The sequence below is a fragment of the Chinchilla lanigera genome, unplaced genomic scaffold (genome assembly GCF_000276665.1).
Source record: "Chinchilla lanigera isolate Chin_1 unplaced genomic scaffold, ChiLan1.0 scaffold00074, whole genome shotgun sequence".
Lineage (NCBI taxonomy): Eukaryota > Metazoa > Chordata > Mammalia > Rodentia > Chinchillidae > Chinchilla > Chinchilla lanigera.
In genome coordinates this window covers 9,561,858-9,587,041 of record NW_004955475.1, presented here as the reverse complement: position 1 = coordinate 9,587,041, position 25,184 = coordinate 9,561,858, and the positions used below count along the sequence as shown (strand labels likewise).

General features: G+C 41.6%; 1 protein-coding gene across 5 annotated transcripts in view; it reads right to left on the bottom strand.

Moving 5' to 3' along the window:
• The window catches only part of Eda (ectodysplasin A), a 414,240-nt gene that overhangs the window by 5,109 nt on the left and 383,947 nt on the right, over positions 1-25,184 (bottom strand). Inside the window, exons 3-7 of one of the 5 annotated variants that reach the window (XM_005401600.2) lie at positions 10,247-10,270; positions 5,771-5,950; positions 4,276-4,310; positions 3,303-3,354; positions 615-736 (exon numbers count right to left, since the gene is read on the bottom strand). In XM_005401600.2, coding sequence (XP_005401657.1) covers positions 615-736; positions 3,303-3,354; positions 4,276-4,310; positions 5,771-5,950; positions 10,247-10,270 — 413 coding nt within the window. Of the gene's footprint in view, positions 1-614; positions 746-3,302; positions 3,355-4,275; positions 4,311-5,770; positions 5,951-10,246; positions 10,271-25,184 lie in introns of all 5 variants that reach the window. The other 4 variants (XM_005401602.2, XM_005401601.2, XM_005401598.2 and 1 more) reach the window with 4 other exon arrangements.

Below are 25,184 nucleotides of genomic sequence, written 5' to 3'. Positions count from 1 at the left end.
ACAATGAGGGATGAAAGGGGGCGGACACTGGCAGACCTGAGTAGGCCCAGGGCCAGAAAAGGACAAAGGCAAAGGGAGAAAGGCCTGGGAGAATGACAGGAGGAAGGAGGCAGTAAAAACAGAAACGTAAAGGCAGAAACAGATGGGAGAAAGAGGAAGGAAAGGCAGTCAGAAATCTTTCTGAGGTGGAGAGAAAGCCCGAAGGAGTACAATTCATTTTAACGCCCAAGCTAGCAGCGTTGTGGAAGCATTCCCAGCAGCCCAGAAACCGGTTTTCAAAAACTATGCTGAAACCAAGTTCAAGTTTGGCAGTAGAAATAAACAGTTCCAAAGGGAAACGAGAGCCTGGGACCCTGCACCAGGTAATTAGCAGGGTATGGAAAGGGCCCCTTTTCACAGTTTTGGAATGATATTTGGCTAGGGGGAACAAATGAAAAGAAACAAACAGCTCCCCACTTTCAGTTCGCTCCCAGTCGGTGCCCCCAACCCCCTCAGCAGCCAAAGCAGGAAGTTTGCCATTGCGTGGCTTTGGCTGGCTCCACAGTGCACCCATGTGGCCTGCACAGGATCTGCATTCTGGATATAAGAAGCGTTAGGCCTGAGACCGTACTCACTTCTACCTGACTATAGATGAAGTAGGTGCCGTCCACCAGTACCTCCAGCTCCCCACTGCGGGGATGTAGCTTAAACACCTTGGGGTTCATCGTGATGCGAGACCAGTCATTGAGCACTCCACCTGAAAGATCTCAGTATGAGAGAAGGGCAGTCACTCAGTACATGTCAGAATAATCTGGGCAATAGCAACAATACCAAGCAGTACACAACTCTCCACCCCGGCCCGTGTGATTGAGAAGGCCCAGAAGGCCAAGCTTCAAGAAGCGCATCTGGAAGCAGAGTGGCTGTGCTGTTTGTAAAGTGGATGCGAGGGCTGCCTCAGGGCTCCTGGGGTCTGTTAGTCTGTGTTTATCCCTGCGATCCTGCCCCTTCCATCCGGAAGGGTCATTTTAACCAACACGTTCTAGCTGGAATTTGGTAGGATGGCACCAGGAAGAGAGGGCTCACTGCCCTATTTTCTTTGTTGTTATGGGCCTTGCACAGGCAAAATTCAGGCTCCGAGGGGCAGGCTAGTTTTTATTATTCAGTGTTGCTTCCCCAGCCATAGGGCCTGAATCCCTCTCCTGTCTTACAGGTTCATGAGTTTTCTTTTCGGCGAGAGATTCCTTTCTATGGCTCCACCATGCTCACTCCTTTGTGGAAAGCCTCCCAAGGCCCCCAGAAAACCACTCAGCCCAATGAACTGTGTATCGGGAGGGTCTTCGGGGATCAGGGGTGATTCAGACCGCATGGCGGCCGGAGCTGGTGGCTGCCAGTCACAAGGCCCCGCAGGTGAGGGGAATCTTTATGAGAGTGGGGGATAGACCGCCAGGTTGCAGTCCAAGCAGCCCGAAGGATAGGGAAGGGTATCTAGGGGCTGAGGTACCCTTGGCAAAGCGTCTGTATTTTAGCTTTACACCAATCACAGAATGTTAGTGTGTAAGGGTGGAGGAAAACTGCCCCTTCCAGCCTTCAGAAAGAGGGATGTTGCTTCCCATCACGACAGACGAAAGCCTAACCCTGTGGAGCCTTTTCTCTCTGCCCCTTATTCTTCACCCAAGAGAGTATGTTCTTAACATCTATGTCCAGTTCAGGAAGCCTGCGTCTCTGAGGTGTAAGAGGCCTACGTCCGACCTCCTCACTATTTCTGGTGGGACAAAAGGTCAGCGTGGACTAGTACAGAGGTGCTAGAAAGAGTCTTGCTCTTTGGTAGTGGGTAGCTACTATGGTAGCTGGAGTAAGAGTGAGATCAGCAGCTGCTGGCACAGAAAAACACTGAGTCCACCAGCACGGTAGACACCCAAACAAATCTATTTCCTGTCTGTCCCAGTCCTCCCTGGACAGACGGTGATCATGATTCACCTAGGGTCCTGGGGCATATGCAACTGGTCCCCAGCAGGACTCTTTGGCTTTTGGTGCCATTCTGTTCCTATTTATACTTCTGAGGCTATTAAATCAGGCATCCAGGTGGTAGTCTAGAGTACAGTTAAGTCCAATCATGTTTTTTTTTGGTGGTACTAGGAATCGAACTCATAACCTCCCACTTGCCAGGCAGGCACTATGCTGCTGAGCTATATCTCCGGCCCCGTTAAGTCCAGTCATTAACGAAGCTCAACAAAGCCAGTTGAGAATTGACTGGGCTCTTTACCATAGAAGCTGTCCCCATGTAACGGGGATCTTAACCCTCAATTACTGTTTCCTCACTCAAAATCCTTCCCTTTCACTGTAAGCCCGCTAAGCATCTGGCACCTTGACTAGTTTGTGCTTTCTAAGGCTCCTGGGGGTTCATGCATCTTAGACCTTTGGCAGCCTAGGGACTGGACATTATTTCAAAGTGCTGTTCATTAATGAATGTTCATGTCTCTTTGGGGGATAAAATGAACCTAACCATTCAAGGGAGTGTAAATTAGAGTAGCCTAGCACAATCAAAGAGTCAGAGCGGTACGAGTTTGAATCTCAGCTCCTAAACTTATGAAATCTTGGGCCAGTTAATTAACCTCTCTGGGCTTCAATTTCCATCTCTGTAAATAGGAGCTGATACCTACCTCATAGTGTGGTTGTGAGAAATAGAAGACAAAGAAAACACATTGGAAACCCTAAAGTACCACGTAGACACAAGGCAGCATGATTTATTATGGTATTATCCAATCTCTCAGGGGCTCTACCTCCCCACCTATAAATGTAGGGATTATACTAAATCAGCGCTTCTCCACCTCGTTAAACACATTCTCCCTTTTGACAGATACTAGAATCTATGTGTATATCCTGGAGATTATCGAATGCCCCACTTCCCTGAGAGATGTGCTCCCTCCATCCATTTTCTGTGCAGAGCCATCAGACACGAATTTAACTTTACGTAGTGTTGCCTTTTCCGATTTGTATCGTGCAAATGCTTATAAAACTTCATATTATCTCCATGGTGACTCTGTTCTACCCTACATCCCTCAAGAATACTTAGGTAAATGATGTCTCAGGTCCCTTTCGGCTCCCTCACTAGTGATTCCTAAATGCAATTTGGGTACAGCAACCGATCGGGATGCTAGCAGTTACGCAGGATATCCAGCAGAGGGCAGTATGGAGTAGAGAATGGCCTCCTATGCTAAGGGTACCTCCGAGGCCTGGGAGGAAATAAACTGAGTGATTGTTTGGAGGGTGGGGATGAGGGAAGGGAGAAGCTCCTTTTAGGGGAAGCCCACTTTGATTCTTACCATTCTTGACTTGAATTGCTGACCCTTGGCCCTGTAGATGCACCACGGCGGGCTGGGAGGACAAGGACAGAGTAGTCACTGTCACGGCTGCTTGCTCGGCCACAGGTTTCCGTGTTTCTACCCCTGGTTTCTAGTCCTTCCTTTTGCATCCCAACCCTGATCCCTCTCCTCCGGCTTGTTTTGTCAGTGACTATACTTCTACGAGGGGGTAATACGATTTTGGAGATCTGCTACTTCCTTGCTATGAGACCGGAGCCAAATGTACTGCCTCTGAGCCTCATTTCCCCAACTGTAAAATAGGGATTATAAGAATTGCTGTCTGGCCTGTCTCACAGGGACGTTTGAAGATCAAATGAGGTGATGGATATAAAATTGCCCCACAAAACCATCAAGCACTGCGCAGCTGTGTAGATTTATCACTGTGGCCAAACAGCTGTCGTGCGGCGGCTGTGATGAGAAAAGGCAAGGCCAGGCAGCAGAACCTGCCAATAGAGACAGATTAGGAAGCTCAAAGACTAGGGAGGAGCCCTTCAGCCCATTAAGGGAGAAGCCCAGGCTGGGCTTGGCCTGGAGCTTCTTGGCTGTTTTTCAAGGACATATTCTTAAACTTCTCAGCTCTGATCCCAGGCATCTGAGTGCCAGCAGGGTGGCTGGGGAGTTGGCAGCCCAGGTGAACAGGCCTGACTGGCAGTTCGTTTCCGCTGACTACTGAACGTGGATGTGATGACCCTCACTCTCTTTGTGGAAGGAAGAAAAATGGTCCTGGCCACTTTAGGTTCCCTTAGCTAAAGGCAGGCCCTAGGGCAAAGCCTTCCTATTCATAGCTTAGGGCAGGGCTGTGAATGAAAACCTCGAACCTCCAGGGCATCCCACAAAATAAAGCCTCAGGAAATTTCACTGGGAACTGACTTAAAGGTATCTCTAGGCCTGCAGCCTCCCCTCCTCCCCAGGAAGCGAGCAAGCCCCAGCCAACCTGGTTTTCTCTACTTCCAGCTTTATCAGCAGCACCTGCAAAATAAGATCGTCCGGTCAGAGGGCATGCTCTTTCCGCCGCTCTTTCTCCTCGGCTCAGCAGCAGGGGGCACTGAGCCTTGCTCCCTGCAGCTAGTCTGACCTAAGCTTTCTTCCCCAAGGCTTAGAGCCCGAGGGAGAATCCAAGTGCAAGGCAGGACCCTTGGAGGGCAAAGGATGCCCCTCCTTTCTCCTTGCTATCCCTGACCTTCGTTTTGGGGGAACAGCACCAGGGAGGGAAGTTGGTCATTTGCCAGTATCAGCCCAAGCAAGCCCCACTGAGCGCCGGGAGGGAGGGCAGAGAGAAGGCGCGCCAGGGTGCAGGTGCCAATGGCACTTGCTTCTCCAGCCTTCTGTTCCCTTTCTGTTGTGTTCAGAGAGCTCATTGTCATTTGTGAAGATCTTGTTTCTTTGTCTCTCTTCTCCTCTAGGACGCACTCCACGAGAACAGGGATCACTTAGCCATATATTTCTTTGTGCACAGAAAATGCTCGATTAATATTTGTGGAGTGATTGGATTAAGGGGGGAGGGAGCCCTAACTCTGTCTCTTGTGGCCATGGTAACACTCCTAGCCCTGTTTGAATTGCAAGTTAGAGAATCTGAGCCCTGCTGCTGAATTTTGGACCTAGTCAAATCAGCTATAAAGTGCCCATTTCTTTACAACCCCATGCTACAGGATGGGAGCAGGAGAAAGAAATAACTGACATAAGTGCAGGCATTCTGACTCCTACTAAATCCAATTAGGCAGGTTTGGATCTGCAGCTCTACCTTTTGGCTGGCCTCTGGTCCCTGAAGAAAGATGCAAAGGGATGAATGCTATTTAAATGGGCAGTGTGATGGGGCAGTGATCTAGCTCCTGAGGCACTTGGTTCTGGGACAGGACAGCCTTGGTCCTTGGGTTTGCTGCACCCACAGCTTGAGCAGCTCATAAATTTCCGACTACTTAACCATTAATGACTACTTGTCTGCATCTATCAGAAAGGCACTTCAGAGTTCCTGGGATGAGAACTATCCTAGGGCTTGTCATTGTGTCCAGCCCCCAACATTCCTCCTCATAGCGTATTTCCACGCAAACATCAGTATGTAGAGCTAGATGCTGGGAATCAGAGCAGACCAAATCCATTGTCCATTGGAACTCTAATGAGCCACCAGGGCCTCTGGCTCTGGCTCTGGCTCTGACGAGTTTACTACCGGTCCATAATAGGGAGGCTTAGAGTACGGGAGGGATTGTGATGGAAGTGGTGACATGGGGCAAGAACAGGTGGTACAAACAAATTAGAGCAGGCCAGGGCCTATTGGCTTGTCCCACTCCTAGCTTTACACTGGATGAGGAGATCTGTATGTTACTGCACACCAACCCCAGCACCACTGTTTGAAACTGCTCCCAGGGTCAGCCACTCCTGCTCTGCAAAAATATTTACAGTTCCTAGGTAGGTAAAGAGACGGGGAAACTCACCGGAAGGTCCCTGGAGGCCAGGGGGTCCTTGAGGACCAGGGGGACCAGGAGGACCGGGTGGTCCCATAACAGTTGTTCCTGGAATTCCAGGAATCCCTGGAATCCCTGGGGGTCCCTGAGGTCCTGGAGGTCCTGGAGGCCCTGGAGGACCATTGGGCCCAGGTGGCCCTGCCTTCTTTCCTGAAAAACAGGAATCAGCGTTACATTTGCAGTCACTTTGCCAAGAGTATATTGTCAGGGGAGTACTGTTGGGAGTTCTAAAACTTCCAGTGACACAGTCAGCCTTCTGGGAATCCCTGTTACAGAGCCAGACATTTTTATCACATATCATCCCCTCAAGCCGCCCCCGCCCAGGCATATCTGAGGTTATAGAAATAAATGGCCCTCAGTGGTCTCCACTTTAATGCGGAAATAGTCCCAGTCACAGGACAGTAGAAGTACTACGTTAGTACAGGGATCAAATGCTAAGGAGGTCAGGGAAGACTTCACAAAGGAGGTTATATTTCAGCTGAGTCCAAAGGAGGAGGAACACCAAGCAGTCAGACATATGGTCACTTTATGGCTCTTTTCAGAACTGAGCTATTGTTGATGAGTTGGGACTTTCATGTTAGCTGCCCAGTTTGGTGGGACTGATGTGGATAACAAGGGGAAGCTGGACAACCTGAGCTTTTTAGCTTGAGGAAGGTTCCTATAGGAGTCAGGGTATGTAGGAGGTGCGGGTGAAGCTAGGGTCAGGGCTAGTCGGAAATGAGGAATGGGAAGAAGGAGTTTTGGAAATGAGAGATGGAAATAGAGAAAGGGAGGGAAGGAAGGAGGAAGGGAGTGGGAGAGGGAGAGACAGAGACAGACGGACAGATTGAAGATATTAAGAAGCAACAGAAAAGAAGAGGAGGCATAGTTAAGAGTCCTGAGGAAGCGGCAGCAGGATTTGCTTCTTAAACTGACCTCTCTAAATTCTATTTTTAAAGCTCTCTGGGAAAGGAAATTCTGCAAATGTCCTTGGTAGCATGTTCAATGTTTATCGCTCCTCACCGCTCACAGTTAGGAAATTCTTTGGTATATTTAACTAAAATCCCTCCTGTGGCATTTAAACTTTTACTCTACTGTTTGGGTAGATAGAAAAGAATAGTTACTATTATATACATAATAACTCATATACTCAAAGACATTAGGTTACCTATCAACCTCCATTTTTATAGGCTAAATAACCTAACTTCCCAGAATCTTTTTTCAGAGGCCCTATTCTTGAAATTACTACGCATTATGCTCATCAGATCCTCCTCTTCCCTCTCCATTATCCTTCCAGAACAGTCTCAGCCCTCCTCCTTCATATCCCAGTCCTTCCAACGTTCCCACCAGGATGTAGCCACGCGAAGTGAGTTCCAACTAGGTCTTGAACCCAAGCCTCCTGCTCCTCCTGTTGATTTCCTCTGCTCTGTGCAGCCCCATTCAGCGGCTGCAGGTGCCCATAGGTTTCTGTCTTCTTTTTCCCTTCGTCATCTCTCTCAATTTTGTGGAAGCAAGCGGAATGGAAGTCTTATAAAAGACTCGGTAACAACGTTCTCAGTTCAGGTAATGTTTTAGTTTTTTTTTTTGGTTTTTCTCCGGTACCGGGAACTGAACTCACGACCTTGCGCTTGCCAGGCAGGCGCTTTGCCGCTGAGCTAAATCCCCAGCCCCTCAGGTAATGTTTTAGTTTTAAATACAACACTATAGTCTCACTTTAAAACTTGCTTACTGACTCCAACTCTCTGTTCCTCCGACTCAGCCAGGAGAAGAAACCTGGCCTGATTTATCAGGTCCCTCTTAAAGAATAATGTCTCATATCCAAGAAACCAAATCCGCACGGTAAAGCCACTCAAGAGGCCAACTGTCCATGTCTAACCGCATTTGCTTTGTGGAGCCTCTTTCCTAGGGGGGAAAAGAGGAAGGTCCAGAGAGTATTTCTTCTATTGAGAGTTCCTAGCCTCAAAGACCTACAGGCACAAGCTTTAGCATTTTCCCTGCACTTAGCAGCAAAAGATTGGATCTGCCCAGCTGCCAGATCTAGCCAATTTTAAGATGCTGAACAGGAAAACTATCTCCCTTCAGATTTAAGCAGCTTCCAAATTAGGCTTATTCAGTGCCCAAGTTTCAATTCTAGCTAGTGTAGTGGAAAGAACAAGGAATCTGTACTCAGGAGATAAGGATATAAGTAGGCCCCAGCTCTGCCACAGACACACTTTGGGCAAATCCCTTCCTCTCCTTGAGCCTTTGTTTTACCATCTGTGAAATGAGGAGCTTGGCCCGATAATTTCTCTAAGTTTCCTTCAGCTTGAGGTTCCATAAAGAGGACTGTCTTACCCTTCTCTGCCAGGAAGTTTTCCCAGCCTTGCTGAAAGGTTTACTTCTCCGCTTTACTTTGTGGGTGGGGTAGACACAGAGGATGGTGCATATTAGGCCATCCCTAGCCCCAGAATTTCCAGCCTACCAGAGATTTTCCAGCTGGAGGGTGTTCTGTGGGTAGCACAAACTTCAGCTTCAAGAATGTGAATTGCCTGTAATTGCTTAATGTAATTTTGGAAGAATTACAGGCAGAAACTCCTCCAGTCCACGAGAATAATGGTTGCAGTGTAGACAGAATGTTCACTTATGAACATGTCAGAAGACATTTGCGAAACAGCTCCTGCTGTGATCTAGTTCTGCAGTTGGTCCTCTTCAGCTTCCCTGCAATCAGGCAGGGGTGTCTCTCATACTCAGAGAAAGTTAGGCCCAGAGGAGAGGGGGTGCAACCGGACCTCTGCACCAAGCATGACTTCAAAGGACTGACTTCCTCCTGCAGATTTCCTAACTTCGTTTAACAGAACACTTCGTGATACAAAAGCCCAGAGATATTTATAGTTAGAAAGCTACCCTGTGTCGTCTTAGATGAAAGAATATACACGTTGTTTTCAAAGCTAACTTCATCAAAGGGGCATTTCCTTGACCTTTTAGTTAAGCCTCCAATGTTGAGAGAGAGAATGAGAGCGAGCGTGAGAGACAGAAACAGAGAGACAGAGAGGGAGAGAGAGAGACAGAGAGGGAGAGAGAGAGACAGAGAGGGAGAGGGAGAGGGAGAGGAAGAGGGAGAGAGAGAGGATTAGTTGTGGGAATAGGACAATTCCTTTAAAGGGTGAAATTAAGCGAACAACTCAATTTACCTCTTCAGGCATGTGCCTATTCATTGGGTCCAAGAAAATCCCTTTAAATGGCTTCTAAATCAGCCAAAGTGAACATTTAAGGCTATGCGCATTCCTTCCCCAATAATATCCCATATACAAGATAGCAGTGCTGGGTAATGATCTGAGTTATAGTTTCTGTCTTAAAGGGATGTGACGAGAGTAGAGACTAAATGCTTGAAAATCAAATTTACTTCCTTAAAAAAACAGACTACCTTGGTGGTACATGCCCAGGCCCCACACAGAAAGATTTCTTCAGTGATTTCAGCTCTCTGGATATTTTCTAACCTTACTCAGCTTGGGTCCTCAGGAGGACAGGCCACTTCTCAGCTTCTTTACAATAGGGACACAAGTTTTTCATAAGGACCAGGGTTTCACAGGCACCAGAATACCCTAGTGGTCAGAGAAGTGGCAAGTTGTACCTGCAGCCAGCCAATCATTCTTGTTTAGTCTGGGGTTGATAATCTAGTCTAGAAAGTAACATAAATCTTAACAGACAGAATCATTTCACTTAAATAATTTTAATGAAAAATCATTAGTTTCCTCCCAGATCAGAACCCAGAAATAAATAGGAACATGAACTGATTTCACAATTGGTTCTTTTGGTTCTAAGGAGCAGGCCTGTTGCCTAGTTCTGTCCTTGAAAGCTGTTTTGGCTTTGGATTCTCTGCTCTTCAAGTAAGTGAGCACCCATCCAAGGCCTTGGTTGGTCGCGTCTCAGGGGCAGGGGGAATTACTCAGGAACAGCCCAGTGGAGCTGCCCAAATAGCAGCTTCGTTAAGAAGACTAAGGACCAGAGTAACACTGCAGTGAGAAATACCTTCTCTGAGTACCTGGGAAATTGAATAAGGATAACTTTAGGCCAAGAAATGAAGTACTGGTATCTCTCCATAGACAATATACCTTTTTCTCATAAGCTGTCTCTGGTCTTCATTCATACCTGATCACTGATTTGATAAAGAGGGAGGAAAATAGCAGAAAAGAAAAGCAGGGGAAAGAGTAAGGAAGAGTGATGGAAAGAGATTGAAATTCAATTGTACAGAAGAGGGACTAAGAAAAAAAACATTTTTGTATGTTAATATAGAATCAATCCTACTTTCCACAGATCATCACTAAAGAGTCATTTCTTGTTCTTTGGAAATTCCAGTACTCAAGCGGATCATATGTGATCGAGTAAAATAATGGCAAAAATGTTGAAAGAAATTAATATAAAATCCTATTTCCTTGTTTTGTTTTTTTTTAAACTTTGTCTTTTAGTTTTAGAAATGACATGACTTACCCTTTTTCTTGTTTTTGACTGGTCCTATTAGAAAAAAAGAAAGAAAATGGAAAATTAAATCACTGAAAATTAACAGAAAATCTTTCTTCTCTAAGACAGTCTCTAGGAGGAACCCTCAAAATACTACAACTTTAAGGGTGCCTCGCAGCCAAGGGTCAGGTTTTTGGTAAGGTATCTTCCAGCTATCAAGTTTCCCCACGCTGTTTCTTGACTACTGAGGCCACAAGAATTACAAGGAAGGTTCTTTTCTAGAGAGAAGAATCTTTCAGTGTCAGGGCTTGGGGGAAGGAATCGGTACTTCTCTGCAGAGATGAAATGCCCAGAAACGCACAACTCAACAACCTTAGGACGGCATTCCATTTACCCTGCGAGTCCTGAGGTTGAAGAGTCACGCATTCAGGTAGAGATCTGATATGAAATCTCCTGTGGTGCAGCTGGAAAGGAAAAGGAGTCGTTTTCACAGAAGGAGGAGAGCGGCAGCTGTGTGCTTCTTAGTCACTTCCTTATCACAATTTAATTCGTTATCTATGAAAACAGTACGAGCATAATACACTCACAGGGGGGCCACATGCGCTCCCACGGTCCTGTACCATAACTTAATGGACGCTTTGAGAAAATGTCAACAGTTTCATTAGCAGTGAACTCACAAGCGTTTTCTTGGGAAATGCTCTTTGGGAAAGAAATTTTAATCAATAGAGGGCACTCAGAAAACCCAAGGCATCTCTAATATAGTTAGGTGACAACTATTCCCTAGACACACGGTTTAGGTCTCTCTCAGGCGTTATTTTTTTCCTTCTAGTGATTCAGTTCTCTTCATTCTGCAGATGGATCTGACATTTCCTAAATACAGGTATTTAAAATCTGTTCCAAACTCCCACGAAGACAATCTTGTACAACATTAAACCACTGTCAATGCCCTCAGGAGCTTACACACAGAACACCAAACATTTGTATATTATTGTATAGTTTATAAAACCTGGAATGATCTCTACCTACAAGAGCAGCTTCTATCAGGGGCCAGTAGAATCTGTAGCCTGGACATCAGAACGGCACTAGCCCCTTAACAATCTGATGTCTGTGCTGACTTCCTGGTAAAGCAGTTTAGGTGCGATAGTAGGTACTGTGCGCAGGATCAGGTATCATGTGCCATAGTAGGTACTGTGTGTTTCAAGTTGAGGTGAGCAACCTTCTGCATTGAAGGGCATGAATCTCCATTCCCATATAGTCCTTTTCTCTCTTTTCTTCCCTTCCTAGTATTTTGTAGGGGGGAGAGGGGGGGTGCTGGGGATAGAAGCCAGGGCCTTATGTATACTAGGCAAGCACTCTCTGCTGAACTATACGCCAGCCCCTTGCCCCAGTCCTTCTCTTCCGTTCTTGTAACCCACTCTTTATGCTTTTCAACAGCATTGCGAGTTCTTGAGAATGCACATGGCAGTTTGGCAGGGAAGCACACCTAGACAGACATACAAGAGGCGGTGGGTTAGCCTGAGAATGGCCTCCTCCTTGAACGAGCAAGCGTCCAGCCCCTTCAGTCAGCCGGTGGGCTACTTCAGTGCCAAGAGAGCAGCAAGATGACAGTTGCTACAGCCACCCTGCCCCGACAGCCAAAGTGTGTTACCCTGGCCAAGGGTTTGGCCACTTCGGCTGGTGAAGGGTTAGCATGGTTATATCAGACTTCAAGGTGGGGTGTGAGGAAATCAGACCACAGCTCATCAGCCAGTCCTTACTGACTGCGCCCTGGGAAAGTACCAGTCAACAGTGAAACACAGCACCATCCTCCAAGAACTTACAGTTGGATAGAACGATACTAAGGAACGGGACTTCAAGGACTATACTGGCTAGTTGAGGAAAAAGAACTGCCTGGAGGACATTTGACTTAAATGCACAAGTGAAAAAAGGGAACGCGAAGTTCTCCAAAAATTTTACAATTTCTATTATTTTTATACCAGATAAACCTTACATTGATATGCATATATAGTACATATATATCACATATACACAGTATAGAAATTTTCTATGCATATTTATTTTTATAAAATAGGACCATATTCAAAATGTTTAATAACCCTTTTCTATGTCACGAACTATATTTCTCACACCTGTAATCCCAGCACTTGGGAGGATGAGGCAGGAGGATCATTGCGAGTTCGAGAGCAGCCTGGGCTACAAAGGGAGCTCAAGGCCAGCCTGAATTGCATAGCGAGACCCTGTCTCAAAAACAAAAGAACTATATTTCGACATTGTCATTTTTAATATGAGTGTATCCACATCTATTTAATCATTTTGATGGACATTTAGGTTGTTCTTAATTTTTCATTATTATAAACAGTTATAGTTAATGTTTTTACATGTGTACCTTTTCATATACCTGTCCAAACAATTTTTTTAGAACGCATCATTAGAAATGGTACTGTTGGATAAAAGACTGTAAAAAACTTTATATGTAATTAAATAGAATAATCCTTTTCTATATGGTTACTGCCTTTAATATCACGCTTGGTTAGGCCCTCCCTAATATAATATTATATAAGAATCTATATTTTTCTAGTTTTTTATGATTTCATTTTTATTTTTAAGTCTATAATTAAGCTGGTATAGATTTTGGTACACAATGGGAGGTAAGGAGTTACAGAAATTTTTCTTCATTTTCCCCACCAAATGGTCAAGGCAGGAGGAGTACTTAGTGAAACAGAGGCTCCAAGTTCTTTTTCCACTTCATTTTGGGTCATAGAGGGCTCTCAGAGAGCTTCTGCTTAGTAAACATTTGCCGTAGCCCTTGGGGCAGGGGAAGAAGACACATAAGTATACATGATGTTGCCATTAGAGTGTATCACATCGCCCACCGAGGGCTAACGCGTACATAAGCTCAGCAATATGTGGGCTCCTTCTTGCTCTAACATAGCTCATCAAGCGCAGCAAAAATTTTTTAGGATTTTCAACATGGACCCCTAAGCCTTGATTCTGTGTTTGTCATGACCATTGATTTCACTTGAGGCCACTGGTTTTTTTTCCCAGCTTCTAGACAGAAAACGCTGGGGAGTTAAACTCATCCACACTTGAGGTAAGCATCTTGACACAGAGCAGAAACAATAACCCCTGCTGAGTTTTATAAGCTTTTAGATATATTGATTTATATTCTCTATATTCTTCAGAACGTTATTCTTACCTACTCAGTGTACTTCCGCTGGCACATGTCTGCTTCCATGGTAACAAGCTACATTTCCAGATCATTCCAATTCTCCCTATTTGTTGCCATAATGTTTTTCACAGGCAAAAGCCTACAAAGGCATCAGAGTAGGACAGATAGCTTTGGAGTGCTGGGACTGCACTGATCATGAAACTGAGATAAGACACATTATGATCAACAGAGGCAGGCAGTCTGCTTATCTGACATTAAGACAAGGGTGTCTTGTAACAGAATCAGGGTCCTGGAGAGAAGCAGCTGATCTAGCCAGATTCTCGTCCTGACTCAACCACAAAGTGACCTTAAATTGGTTTTTTGGCCCCCTGATTTTTAGTCTGCTAAATTAGGGAACACTCTATGCCCCTGTTTCTATTCAAGTCCTAGGGTTCTGATAAAAATCAGTGATATACACCCAAAAGCTAGAATTCTGTATTCAATGAAATTATCTTTCAAAAATGAAGTAGAATCTGGGTGTGGTGGCACATGCCTATAATCTCCCAGCACTTTGGGACGCTAAGGCAGGAGGATGACAAGTTCAAGTCCCACTTAGAAAATTTAGTGAGATCCTGTCTGAAATGAAAAAGGAGATGGGAACATAGCTTAGTGGTGCAGTGCCCCTGGGTTTGGTCTTCAGTACCAAAAAATCAACAACATAAAAATGGAAAAAGAACAACTTTCAGACAAATAAAAATTGAAGGCATTTGTTGTAGCCAGTAGCTCTGCCTTAGAAGTGGTTGTAATGGTTGATACATTGTGTGAACTTGAGAAGGTTTGAAATTTAACTAAAGGACTCAGCAGGGAGCCAGGGTGCTTATTTTGTATTCATCCTGAGCCTGTGCAAGAGAAGGGCATGGAGATTGTGTGAGTGCTATACCTGCCCTAAGGGGTGGGTAGCCTGCTTACAACGTAAGGGAGGAAAAGAGGCTTGTCTCCCGCCTCTTTGCTCTTGCTGCTTTTGCTGTCTTCTGCTGCCTTGAACGGTTGTCCTTGTGCCATGCCACCCTGCCTTGGAGCCAGCTGATTATGGGCTGAAGCCTCCACAAACTGTGAGCTAAATAAACCTTTCCTTCCTTAACTTTGGGTGTCGGGTATTTTGTCTCAGCAACGACAGAAAAGTAACCAAGACAGTGGTAACAGAAGTTCTTCAGAGAAAAGGAACTTTGCACAGGTCAGAAACTTGGATTTATATTCAGAAAGGTAGTGACTTAGAGAAGGAATAAATGAAGGTAAAACAAAGTGTTTTATTTATAATTAGTAAGATAACAGTTTTGTTCAAAATAGCAATAGCAAAAATGTATTCTGTGATTACAGCTTATGGATATATGAAATGAATGATAGCAGTATTATAAGGGATAGGAGGGATTATTGTAGAAGCAAAGGGAACATATTCTACCTCATTCTATGAGGGCAGCATTACGCTTATACTCAAACTAAACAAAGATATTACAAGAAAGGAAAATTCTCAATAAAATATTACCTAATGAAATCTAATAATGTATTAAAATAATTATACATAACTGCTGTGGTTTAAATATATCCCCCAAAAGCTCATGTATTGGAAATTTTGTCCCCAGTGCCCTAGTACTTTTGGGAAGTAACTGCATGTTAATGCATTAATGGATAATTGTAATAGTGGCTTTGTTATAAAAATGATCTCTTTCTGGCATGCATGCTGTCTTGCCATGTGATACCATTTGCCATGCCATGGCTCAGTGAAAAAGTCCTTGCCAGATGTTAAGCAGATCCTGGCACTAGGATTTTAGACTTCTTAACCTATAGAATGGAGAGGCACATAAACCTCTATTCTTTACTGCTCACTCTCAAGTATTTTGTTAAAACAACAGAAAATGGACTAAGACAACAATCAGGTGGGATTTATTCTGGTATGGAAGGCTGTTTCAACATTCAAATACCAATTAACCCATCATACATTAACAGGCTAAAGAAGAAAAATCATATTATATGAACACATTCAGAAAAAGCCTTTGACAAAATCCATTATCCCTTCATGATAAAACTTCTCAGCAAATTAAGGATCACAGAGTATTTCCAATTTGAAAAACAAATATAAAAAAATGAAAACAAAAAAACCCAACCCTATAGCTAACATCATACATAATAGTGAGAAACTAGATGCTTTTTCCTTATGGTTGGGAACAAAGCAAGCATATCCCCCTTTGCTACTCCTATTCAAATTCATACTGAAAATCCTAGCTAATGCAATAAGGCAAGAAAAACAAAGAAAAGTATATAAATTATGAAAAAAGAGATAAAACTGTTTTTGTTCAGAAATGACATGATTCTCTATATACAAGATCCCAAAGAACTGACAAAAAGACTCCTGGAATTAAGTAGCAATTATAATAAGGTTCAAGCCCAATATATAAAAACCAATTTCTTTCCTATATGCCAGCAAAGAACAATCGGAATTTGAAATAAAAAACATAATACTATTAACAAGATAGACTAACAGACAGATTTAGGTATAAATTTGACAAAATATGAATATCTATGAGGAAAACTAAAAAACTTTGATGAAAGAAAGCAGCTAGCTGGGTGTGGTGGCGCACATCTGTAATCTCAGCACTTGGGAGGCTGAGGCAGGAGGATCGTTGTGAGTTCGAGGCCAGCTTGGGCTACAAAGTGAGTTCACAACCAGCCTGAACTACATAGTAAGACCCTGTCTCAAAAAAGACAAAAAAAAAAAAAAAAGGAAAATAAACATCTAAAAATGTAGAAATATAGTCAGTGTTCATGGACAAGAACTCAATATTGTTAAGATGTCACTTTCTCCCAACTTGGTCTCTTGATTCAATACAATCACAATCAAAATCTCAGGAAGTACTTTGTGGATATCAACAGTGTGGTTCCAAAGTTTATACGGAAAGGGAAAAGTCCAAGAACAACCAACATGAAATTGAAGAATTAGAACAGGGCCGGGGATATAGCTCAGCAGCACAAGCGCCTGCCTGGCAAGTGCAAGGTCCTGAGTTCGATTCCTGGTACCCCCCCTCAAAAAAAAGAATTAGAACAAAGTTAGAGGATGACACTATTTGATTCACGACCTACTATAGAGCAACAGTAATTAAGACAGTGTAGTATTGATGAAATAACAAACACATAGATTAATGAAACAATAGATATACCTAAGTAAATATATTCAGCAAATCATTGACACTGGAACAAAAGCAATCCAATGGAAAAAAGTTAAGTTTTTTAAACAGAGGGTGCTAGAACAACTGGACATCTATATGCAAACAAAACAAGACAAAAAAACGAATCTAGACACAGGCCTTACACTTTTCAAAAAATTTTAACTCAAACTGGTTCAGAGACCCAAATGCAAAACATAAAACTATATAAGACTTGTGACATAACATAGGTAAAATCTAGGTGACTTTGGGTTGGACTGTGAGTTTTTAGATAGAACACAAAAAATACAATCTAAAAACAAATTGACAAGTTCAGCTTCATTAAAAATTTAAAATTTTTACTGCTCTAAGAAAGCATTGCTAAATAAAAAGAAGCCTCACACCAGGAAAAAAATACTTGCGAAACACATATCTGAGAAAGAACTTTTATCCCAAATGTGTAAAGGACTCTTAAAACTCATAGATAAGAGAAAAGGTAACTTAATGAGAAAAGAGACACAGATCGGAATAGAAAATATAACCGTCAGGAAAAAAATCCAATTAAGAAATGGGCAAAAGATTTAAACAGACACTTCACAAAGAAGATACAATGTTGGCAAATAAACCTATGAAAAGATGGTCAACACCTTCCATCTTGAGGGAATTGCAAATTAAAACAATGAGAGGCAGTGCATACTTTTGAGAATGGATAAAATTAAAACCGCTATCAATATCAAATGCTTAAGAGAATATGGAGCAACACGAATTCTCATTCATTACTAGTAGGAATGCAAAACGGCACACATTTTGGGAAACAGTTTGACAGCATCTTAGAAAGTTAAACATAGTTTTACCATATGGCACAGAAGTCTTACCACATGCTTCTAGCTATTTACCCAGAAGAACCGAAACTGATTGACCTCAAAACTCCACATACAGATATCTATAGCAACTTTACTCATAATTGGCAAAAATGGAAGCAATGAAGATATTATTTCATAGGTGAATAGATAAACAGAATGTGGTGCATTCACATAATAGAATATTACTCAGCAATAAAAATAAGCTATCAAGCCACAAAAAGATACACAGGAATCTTAAATACATATTGTTGAGTGAAAGAAGCCAGTCTGAAAAGGGAATAAACTATAGTTTGGACCATATGACATTCTAGAAAGACCAAATCTATAGACAGTAAAAAGATTAATGGTTGCCAAGGGTGGGAAGAGAGAGTATACATGAACTTTTTGTGCAACGTTTCTGTAAATTCAAAACTCCTCTAAAAAGTCTATAGTCATTGCTATATTGTACCATGCCATTGTTCTAGTTTAGTAGATTGTTAGCTACTTGAGTGCAGGGACTATATATTATTTATCTCTATGTTCAGTCTTACAGAATTTTTTATAATAGGTGCTCAATAACATGTTCCTTCAATGAACAAATAAGTGACCGAAGGAAGTGATAAACCTAGGGTGTGAGTCAACATTCTTCAGACTCCAAGCTCTCGCCGTACCTTCAACTGAATCAATCATGCTAAGAATATCCACAATAACAGTATAAAAACTTAAATATTTCAACTTATGGAGATTTTTATAGCATAAAGAAGCAAAGATGATGTGCTATGTGTTCATTTCATTTTATTAGTTCTTTGGTTACAAAGATAGTAGCTTCCCGGCTTTGATGTCGCCCTCGTTTTATGTGGGCAGCAACACCAGGGAATAGTACATGGCCAATATTTCTTCAGTACTAATTTGTAAAGGAACAAAGTAGAAAGTAAAGGCCCTAACTAGCAGATGAGTAGGTATAGGCCTGATGTTTTTATATATAAAAAAAACCAACTTTCAACAGTCTGTATCTGTAAATCTTGGCATCTTTAGACTTTATTTCATGTTCTATCTCCGCATTAGAACTGTAAAAATAGAGATAATGCACAAATATGTGGTAAGCCCAGTATATTAGAAGATGGAAGCCATTAGCTTCAAAGATGACTGAGAAGTTTGAATGAGAACCACATGGAATGCCCATGTTTAGAACCCAGATTGGAGTTCCAACATCTGCTCTGTGCATGGAGAAAAGGTCAGAAAGGTAGAGTTGTGCAGCTTGATTCCCACCCCTCTCCATCCCATCACAATCGCAGGTATTTCTGATATGAGAAGGCCCTCATTCTTTATTCAAGAATTTCCTCTCTAATCCTTGCAGCAGGAGCTCATCTCCAGGGCTCCATGGTCCCTAAATATGACTTCAGTTATGATCAACTATGAAACTTTTATGGCTCAGTTCTAGCTTGGTTTGGGAAAGTCTCAAGAATATTACTGTGGTTAAGGCAATAGAGTGAAACAGTTACACCAAATGCTGACAATTTAGAAGCTTAACTGTCCCTCAAAGTTCCATGAAGTATAGGTTTCTTCATGTCACCAAGGATATTCCCACAGTGACACACATGTGTTCTTGCTGGGGAAGGATTCTGCAACACTGAATCTTTTGGTTATTTTAGTGGCGGGGATGATAAAAGCCAGGCATAAGAGCAATCACTGAAGGGGAATAAAATGAGTGAGAAGTTCTGTGGTTGAAGGCAGTGTTTTTCACACTATATTCTAGTGAGCACAAGGGCCCTGTGTGAAAGTAACAGATATTCTTGCAAGAAGAGTTTCTTGGTCAAAAAGAGATTAGGAAACACAGGGTTAAAGAAAATAGATTTCTTCATACAAAACTCAGATCTTTCAAAGCGCTAATGGAAAATGTGACTTCAAAAAGGAGATAGGAAATGTAGCACTTTCCAAATTTATTTGGCCATGTAACTGTTTTCAAGACATAACTACCTCTTGTTGAATTAATATTCTAGTTGTACTGCTTGGGAAATACTGGGGTTCTGGAAAGAGCACAAGTTTTGTTATACTTTCATAAGTGGGTTTGAATTTTAGTTCTAATACCTAATAGCTGTGTGATCTTGGGCAAGTTAATTTACTTCTCTCGTTCAGTTTCTTCATTCATGAAAACTGGGATGAAGCTACTTCAAAAGAGATATCAGAAGGATTAAATGAGATGATGCACAGGATTTGACACAATGCCAAGCACATATAGGCACTCAATAAATAGCAGCTATTATTATTACATTTGATTTCCATCACCATTATCAGTTCACATACAGTACCTAGGTTGCCAAAACAGCATCAAAATAGGTATTCCTTGAAGACTCAAATGACTGTTCTTCTGTCTTTCTTTTTTTTCTTTTCTTTTCTTTTTCTTTTAAAAGACAGGGTCTCACTATGCTGCTGAGGCTGGGCTCAAACTCCTGATCTTCCTGCCTTAGACTCCCAAGTAGCTGAAGCGGCAGGCATGTGCCACTGTGCCTGGTTCAAATGGCCATCTGACTGCTTTGCAACTGAACAGAAGAAGAGGACTGAACTAGCTGTCCAGAGATACAGCTCTATGACTTATTTGCTCTCTGATCTTGGGTGAATCGCTTCACCTGTCTACATTTCTCTCTCCTTTCACCAAATATAGGTATGTACTACGTGACCTCTTCCTCTAAAATCTCATGACCCTTGACTCTAAAATGCTATATAAGAGATTTCTAAATTTATTTTTTAAGAAATTTGTAGAAGAGGTTAAATCCAATTATAAGGGAAGGTCCTGTATAACAAAGCTATTTTTATGTTCCAGCAGATGGCTGGCAGAAACAGTGCTGTACCAATCTGGTTACAATGAATTTCATATAGTGAATAATTCTGTATAACAATTGCTTTCTCTGCTTCTCGACCTGGTAATCATCACTCTCTAACATTGCTCTAATCAATTAAAGAACTTGATTATGTGTCACTTCCATTGTAGATAGAGAGGAGCGCTGAGCTAAGCTAATCTATACAATTTCTAGTTGAGACTTTTATGTCCAAATCCATTTATTTTACAGTTGAGCAAACAGGACAGGAGACGTTAAGTAACTTGTCAGAGGGTCACACAGCTAGTAAGTGGTAGATCTCTGAATGGGTGTTGGGATTAAATGACTCATCACCTGCACAGAGAACCCACTGAAAACTCATTCAAACCATATATAAAACTGTTACATAAAACCAGAAAAACATTACAGAAACTCTATTGTTCATGCATCCAACTTAGCAAGATGTGCATTTGCCACCACCTTTATCCCTGTCTTCAAGCCCTCTTCATAGGATGGCCTCTTTCACTCCCTCTAATTCCCTGGTGCATGGTGCCATGACTTAAAGCATAACAACCTTTGCTGCAGGTCTTCAGTTAGAGGCTATTTGAAAGTCTAAATAAATTACACCCATTGATCCCTTTAGATACATCCACAGTTCCTTCCACAAAGGCCTCTGATTAATCATGTATTTTTTATTCATTATGAAACCATGTGGACTTAAAAAAATAGATTAAAAGAGATAAAAAACTTAACTACTATGAATATCAAAGGTTAATCTTCAGAGCCCTGCTTTTCTCTTATCTGCACACTTTGTCATGAGCACCTTTCGTTCCAGGACTTCAACCCTTCTGGAGAATGAAGCCTCCCTAAATCACAGCACATGTCTCTGACTACCGCTGTGATACTGCTACTTGAATATATTCCTGTCACCTGGAACTCACATTGAACTCAGTTGTCAAATCTGGCTACACATTGGAATCACCTGGGTAGCTTGGAAAACCACCCCCCTCTCAATGCCATGGCAACGCTGATATAATCAGTCTTAGGGTCGGGCCTAAGCATATTTCTTTGTTTGTTTATTTGCATATTAGTAATGCAGAATTGTGATGTTGGTTCTGGGGAACTGGTACTTGCATATGAGGTTACTTATTCACTTTGGTACTGGGGATTGAACTGATGGCCTTCACACTGAGCTACATCCTTGGCCCTTTTTATTTTGTATTTTGAGACAGAATCTCGCTAAGTCACCCAGGTTGGGCTTGAACTTATGCTTACATTTCCTCAACCTCCCAGGGTACTGGAATTATAGGCATGTGCCACCACACCTAGCTTAATATATCTTTTTTAAAAAGCGCTGCTGGTGATTCTACATGTGGCCAAGGTTGAAAAACACTGTTTTGGTCAAGTCCTCAACAACATTTCCTTTCTTCCTGTTAATGGCAGCTTCCTTCTCCTTCATTTGGGTTCACAGTCTGGGGTATTCAGCTTTCAGCTCTGAGATCAATGAGATAATAAAAACAAAAACAACATTGGGAGGTAAGAAATTATTTCATGCAGTATACACAAGTCAAGTGAATGACTTCAGTCATTGAGATGTGTTAACTTAGTAAAATGAGTTAGAAGTTACAATGGCGATTTGTCATCCTAACTTTCTTCTTGTCCAATAGAGCACAGGAGTGAGAGATAGTCTACTGTTAGAATATGGTCTAAGTGATCAGAGATATCAGGTTAACACCATTAATAGGCTGAAGGAGCAGATGGCTGGCATCATGTACTGTTCCCAGAAGTAATTCTGGAGGGCTTAGTAAGGGTCAGGGTGGCAGTTTGGCTCCTTTTCCTTGAGGAAGACTGAGGCCATAGTATCTGGCCAGGGAAATCACAAATAGTGTTTACATTGAGAACTGCACATTGCAACATGGCTCTAGACTGCATGCTAGAACAGTTCAACATGGCTAGCTGTTGTGCTCCTGTGCATGCTGCATCCCTTTAATAAGAGATGGGACTTAGCATGGATCCTATTGAATTTTACGATGCAACAAGCTAGGGAGTTCTGATGTATATTCCATACGTACTGTACTCAGGTCATTTAAATTAGTGCTTGCCCTAGAATACAGATGCTGCTCAATATCTTGGTTTAGAGTCAATCCAATTTTTTCCCATGAAGGGCACATATATCTGGTTTCATATGAGGTTACCTATTGTTCAACACAGTAATTGTTTATCTTCCCTTTTCTATCTCCACCTCCACTCTTCGTGCCATGGCATTGTGGTAGCTGCAAGTTGACTGTTCCCAACAGAGTGTACCCTGCAGAAATTTGTTCCAGGAAACACCAGTTCCCTTGTAGGGAGATTTTACAAATTAAGTGGAAAAGGCATGGTCTTTAAGACACAGAACTGGGTTAAAATCACACTCTACAACTTACTAAATTCTGTAGGTATAACACTGAACAAATTGCTTCATCTCTCTGAGTACAACTTCATTTGTAAAATGAGGATACTATTGCTTCCATTCGAGAGTTGTTAAAAGGATGACATAAGGTGACATAAAAAGCATGTAGAAGATATTGTCTAGGCATTTGATAAATACAAGCTTATCTTTTGCAAAATTCTTTAACTATATACACTTCATTCATCCAAAACCCAAGCAAACAGAAAGCTCATATACACAAGACGTTTTATCTACTATGAACTGCTGTGCAGAATGATGAACCCAAGGCACAGCAAGACTCATATATGGCATTGAAGGATTTAATTCCCTACAGAAAAAATTTTTTTACTTCAGTTAATTTTTTCAGTTATGCCCAGATTATAACTGTTGTTTAAACAGAAGTTTGCTACTACTATATTTGTACTATAGGAAACTGTCAATATAAGACCAAGCCATTTTGACATGCTCTATAATATCTTTTTAATTAGCTCTCTTTGCTTCAGTTTCCTAGCAACAGAATCATGGCTGTAACCAACAACAGTTTATGTAATTCCCCAATAGATATTGCTCTTATTTCAGTTTTTTGCCTAATTGTATTGGCAAGAACTCCAGCAATAACCATTCCTGTCTTATTCCTCATTTGGGGAGGAATGTCTCTAACATATTTACCATTAAACACTATGCTGATTATTAGGCCAAGATACTCTTTATCATTAAAAATATAATTTACTTTTTAGTTTAGTAAGAATTATCAGAAAACTGTGATAAATTTTTATCAAATATCGTGGCATCTGATTTATATACTTTGAGTGGATGGCTGTATTAAAAGATTTTTTGTCATTGAAACATCTTTGCATTCCTAGCGTAAAACCTACCTGGTCATTACATGATATGTTTTAAATATACTGCAGGGATTAATTTGATTTTTACATGTGATTTTTATGTTTCCACTTTGGTACCACTTTTTAAATTTTAAAAATAAAACAAAATGCCCTAACAAAGTACTAAGAGAATAACAATAGTTAATACATTGTGTATTGTTATCTTCAAAGTAGTTACTCAGAGTATAAGACACTGACAAAAAAGATTCTTGCTTACAAAGAAGAAAAACATATTAGAACAAAGTTTTCTTTTCAATGAACTAAGAAAAATTGGTAGTATAAATGAAACAACTTAGCATATATATTGTTATGGATTGTGTCTACGTGTCCCCCACATACTTCATGTGGTAATAGGTGGGGCTTTTCAGAGGTGACTGGATGTATGTAATGCTGGCATTAAGGGTACGAGATTACTAAATTAGTCCACTGATTTTGTTAGGCATAATTCTGGATGTGGATAATAGGAAGGCCCACCCTGGATGTGGATAGCACCACCCAAAGGGAGGGGAGTCTGGATTGGATATAAAGGGACAGAAACAAGACAGGCCTGCTGCTACTTCACTACTTCACTGCTTTGCTGTCTTCTGCCCTCTATGAACTGTTTCACCTCTGCAATGCCCCTCTGCTATGCCACCCTGCCTTGGAATCAACTATGAACTAAAACCTCTATAAACTGTAAGTGTAAATAAACCTTTACTCCTTTAACTTGTGGTGTTGGGTATTTTGTTTCAGCAATGAGAAAAGTAACTAACATATATTAAATTTTATTTTGTTTTGTGTTTTGAGACAGGGTCTCACTATGTAGATCAGTCTGGCCTTGAACTCACAATGAAGCCCAGGCTGGCCATGAACTCATGGTAAACTTCTTGCCTCAGGCTTCCCAGTGCTAGGATTACAGGTGTGTGCCACCATGCCTGGCTCAAACTTTTTAAAACACCAAAATAAGTATGTTGAGCAAACCAGCTGAACCACTGGCCACATGCTTATTTTCCATTTTGCTGCTCATTTGCATATATGTTTTCTTCTCACATAACAGAAACCATGTGATATATAAGCTTTTGTGTCTGACCTATTTCATTTAACATTATGCTATCAAATTGGATTCATTTACTTACAAATTCCTCAGGTTTATCTTTCTTTTGGTAGAGTCCTACTCTGCAGTGAATAAATACCACATTTTCCTTATCCATTCATCCGTTGATAGATATAGATGTTGTTTCCAAGATCTAGCTGTTATAAACATGGCTATGCATCTATCCTTCTATTATGATAATTTTACCTCTTTTGGGAAGATAACTAGAAGAAGCATAGCTGGATCAAACAGAATTTCTATTTTTAATGTTTTGAAGAAATCTCCATACTGATTTCTATACTGGTTTTACTAGTTTACATTCCCATCAAAAATGCAGATGAGTTCCTTTTCCTTCACGTCCTTACCAACATTTTTTATTAGATTATTTGATGATGGTCATTTTCTGGGGTAAGATGGTATCTCGAAGTAGTTTTAATTTGCCTTTCTTTAATAGTCAGTGACACTGAACATTTTTTCATGTATTTATTGGTCATTTCTTCTGAGTATTGTTTATTCATTTCAGTTGACCATTGTGATTGTTTCTTTTATTTTGGGAGGTCTAATTTTTTTGAGTTCATTTTATA